This window comes from Mizuhopecten yessoensis, unplaced genomic scaffold, assembly GCF_002113885.1.
Source record: "Mizuhopecten yessoensis strain PY_sf001 unplaced genomic scaffold, ASM211388v2 scaffold716293, whole genome shotgun sequence".
Classification (NCBI taxonomy): domain Eukaryota; kingdom Metazoa; phylum Mollusca; class Bivalvia; order Pectinida; family Pectinidae; genus Mizuhopecten; species Mizuhopecten yessoensis.
The window spans coordinates 123,410-126,979 of NW_018480044.1; the positions used below are offsets into that span (position 1 = coordinate 123,410).

Sequence of the window (3,570 nt, forward strand, 5' to 3'; positions counted from 1 at the left end):
GTTTTAAGTATTGATGCTGGGATATTTATTTTTAGTTCTTTGGAGAGGGAATTTTTTTCCCTAGTTTATTAAGGAAAATAACACTTTGGTTTATACACTGTATTTATATACGTTCCAGTAGGAAGAATTCAAACATACATGGTTAAAATTTTGTCATGTGGTAACAGTTTGATAAAAAAAAAAAATCAAGGATAATAATCAAGCGTAGGGTATGATAACATTTTAACTGCCTTCTGACATTTACCAGCTACAATGTATATATTATATTATGGTATATATTCTATATGTATATACCATAATACATAGGATATAGGTGCTAGTCACTCCCCAACATAATACCAGTGAAGCAGCCATATTTGATTCATATATACCGGTATAATACTCTTTATGTATGCTATTTTGCTTTTTCAAGTCCCAACAAATATTAGTCATAGTTGTACATGAATTACAACTCCGGTGATGTTATGAGGCCCCTTAGCCTCTGTTTGATTTCCTACTTTCAGTTTCACTTTCTGATATCAGTGCTGATTGCATCATGTATTTCCAAGAAGCAGGAGACAGACTTTGATTTAGAGTATAGGCTGGATTTTCAAAAACTTGAGCTCTATAATTAGAAACTGTCATCATTGTTATCTATTATATTGGAATATATAAGATTGAATTAGTTTCTGTTCAGTAATATAATTGTAGTTTATTTCACAGTCAGTGCTTGACACTTTCAACACTTAATAACAGTACAGGACATGTATATATTATAACAGTGGTATGTTGTTGAGAAATGAGAATAGACATGGATCATCAGTAGGAAGGTCAGAGACAAATACTGTATTATGTATAATGTGTGATTTGTTCAGTCTATCAACACTGGAAACTCACCTGTTTCAGAGAGAAGATTTGGTCAGCGCTTTGATGGACTGATGTTTGACATCCTGATCCTCTGATACCAGAGAAGAGACCTGATTTGATGGTAAGTATATATATATATATATATATGTACACTAATATGAATGTTAAGTGAAAGTGTTCTGTGTTTTTTCTGTGTCTCGATAAAGGAGTGGATTGCATTGAACATTTTTACACCCTCATATTATCTACACTGTCGGAATTACTTCCTTGACCCATATACATATTATAACCAGATCATATTTTTGGTAATGAAGACTGATATGGTTATTGAAGACTGGGTTGTTGGTAATGAAGACTGATATGGGTATTGAAGTCTGGGTTGTTGGTAATGAAGACTGATATGGGTATTGAAGTCTGGGTTGTTGGTAATGAAGACTGATATGGGTATTGAAGTCTGGGTTGTTGGTAATGAAGACTGATATGGGTATTGAAGTCTGGGTTGTTGGTAATGAAGACTGATATGGGTATTGAAGTCTGGGTTGTTGGTAATGAAGACTGATATGGGTATTGAAGTCTGGGTTGTTGGTAATGAAGACTGATATGGGTATTGAAGTCTGGGTTGTTGGTAATGAAGACTGATATGGGTATTGAAGTCTGGGTTGTTGGTAATGAAGACTGATATGGTTATTGAAGTCTGGGTTGTTGTTTGTGAACATTTAAAGGATCAGCATTATATAGATTTTGACTGAACTTAATATGAAGGAATGTGATAAGGCCACACAAAAACTGTTGTTTGTTTCCGGCTACCCTGCCTACCCTAATTATTTTGTGCCTACTCTAAACTTGTTTAGTCAGTTTTGAAGGAAGCCCTTTTAAAGTTGAGATCACTTTCTTTCTCCTATATAAACCTTATTAAAAAAACAAGAAAAATCAAATGTATTAATTTACCTACACGTAGCAGGAAACAAACATGTTTTTTGGGCCTAATTCAAATCTATTCAAAATTAAAGACTATTACCCTATTTTCTAATTGACTAATGGTGTTTGGTGCCAAGTTCACAAGGTTGCTGCTGAAGACGTTAAGTTCATATTGATTCTTTTCACTGATGATTGAGGGTGGATTTAAAATATATATTTCTCCTACCTACTTAGTTTCAGAGATAGGTATAACATTGGAAAATGGGTTAATAAACAGTACAATTCAATAACATATTCAATTGCTAAATTTTAATTTCTTTTCATTTAAATTTAAGCATGAGCTCTCTCAACACAAATAGGACCAATTATGTTGCCTATTTCACCTTATTTTGTTGTACATTTGCAAATAAGTCAAAATTTTCCCTGATGTTTTGATGACAAAATACAGCCTTGAAATTAGATAAATGTTATAAGTGTACATCATTCCTTATAGCAAGGGTCGCTGCCCTCATCACTACACCAATTTTCCTGCTGGTCAAAACAGCCTTTTTTATTCATTGAAAATGAAACTTTGGGAATGATACATAAGAAGTGTTCTTAATATCCTATGGCCATTTGTTAATTTTCCAGATTTAAGATGGCCACCAAGGCCTCTGATTGGCCGATACAATAACGTTGATCACTTGAATTATGCAGGGCTGACTTTGTTGATTGATACTTTAAGGGAGTGATAATAGAGATATGCTTCATAGTGAAATGTCGGCTTTTAAATTTAGGATTCAAGATGGCTACTATGACCTCTGACTGATCGAGACATTTAAAATTTAATTGGTGGAATGGAGGGTAGGAGGATGCTTGTGGCTTACATTAACATCTGGTCTAATGGAGGGTAGTAGTAAGCTTGTGGCTTACATTAACATCTGGATTCAAAAAAAGGTTACAATTTTTGGAGGTTGTTTATATTCTCCCCTCTATGTAATTGTTTATGATTTGTCTATCCTGTTGTCATTATGATGGCCCCACAGTCCAAATTTTCATTTTACAAACTAACAACTTCACGATTGAATTCTTTTTCAGTGTGACCTTTTCCTGTAACTGTCACAATGTTAAACAAGGAAAAGTTTGTTGAGCGTCGACTCGCCATAAAGAGAAAGCTTTATAATCTCCTGCGGAGTGAAGCACCCCAGGGGGTCCTTAAGCATGAGGTATGGAATGTGTTGGCCAGGAGCAGTGGTCAGCAGGTGGCAGCCCACTTCTATGGCGTTTCTAAGATGCATGGTTTACTGGCGAAGTTTGAAGACATGGTGTGCGAGACAGAGCATGATGGCAAGAAATATCTGCAGTTGGTCAAAGGATATGCTCCCTCTGATGCCGAATCCTCTTCTGATGAGGACAGCAGTGACAGTGAGGTACAGATCGACCAGGTATCCTCATCAAGGCCGACTAACCAGATGTTGCAGCCAGGGAGGGTAGCAGGCAGTCATCCAGGTACATATATCCTATAGGTAAACTAGTGATGGGCAATCAGCCAGGGAGGGTAGCCGGCAGTCGTCCAGGTACATATATCCTATAGGTAAACTAGTGATGGGCAACCAGCCAGGGAGGGTATAGTAGCAGGCTGTCGTCCAGGTACATACATCCTATAGGTAAACTAGTGATGGGCAACCAGCCAGGGAGGGTATAGTAGCAGGCTGTCGTCCAGGTACATACAACCTATATGTAAACTAGAGATGGGCAACCAGCCAGGGAGGGTAGCAGGCAGTCGTCCAGGTACATACATCCTATAGGTAAACTAGTGATGGGCAA

The 3,570-nt window shown here is 36.9% G+C and overlaps 1 protein-coding gene across 3 annotated transcripts in view; it reads left to right on the plus strand.

Moving 5' to 3' along the window:
- The first annotated feature begins 586 nt into the window (after nucleotides 1-586).
- Nucleotides 587-3,570, plus strand: part of LOC110442712 — a 41,035-nt gene continuing 38,051 nt past the window's right edge. For 2 of the 3 annotated variants that reach the window (XM_021486450.1, XM_021486451.1), the window contains exons 1-2: nucleotides 587-967; nucleotides 2,842-3,252. In XM_021486450.1, the coding sequence (XP_021342125.1) occupies nucleotides 2,868-3,252 (385 nt within the window). In that variant the 5' untranslated portion in view covers nucleotides 587-967; nucleotides 2,842-2,867. The remainder of the gene's footprint in view (nucleotides 968-2,841; nucleotides 3,253-3,570) is intronic. The other variant, XM_021486449.1, reaches the window with a different exon arrangement.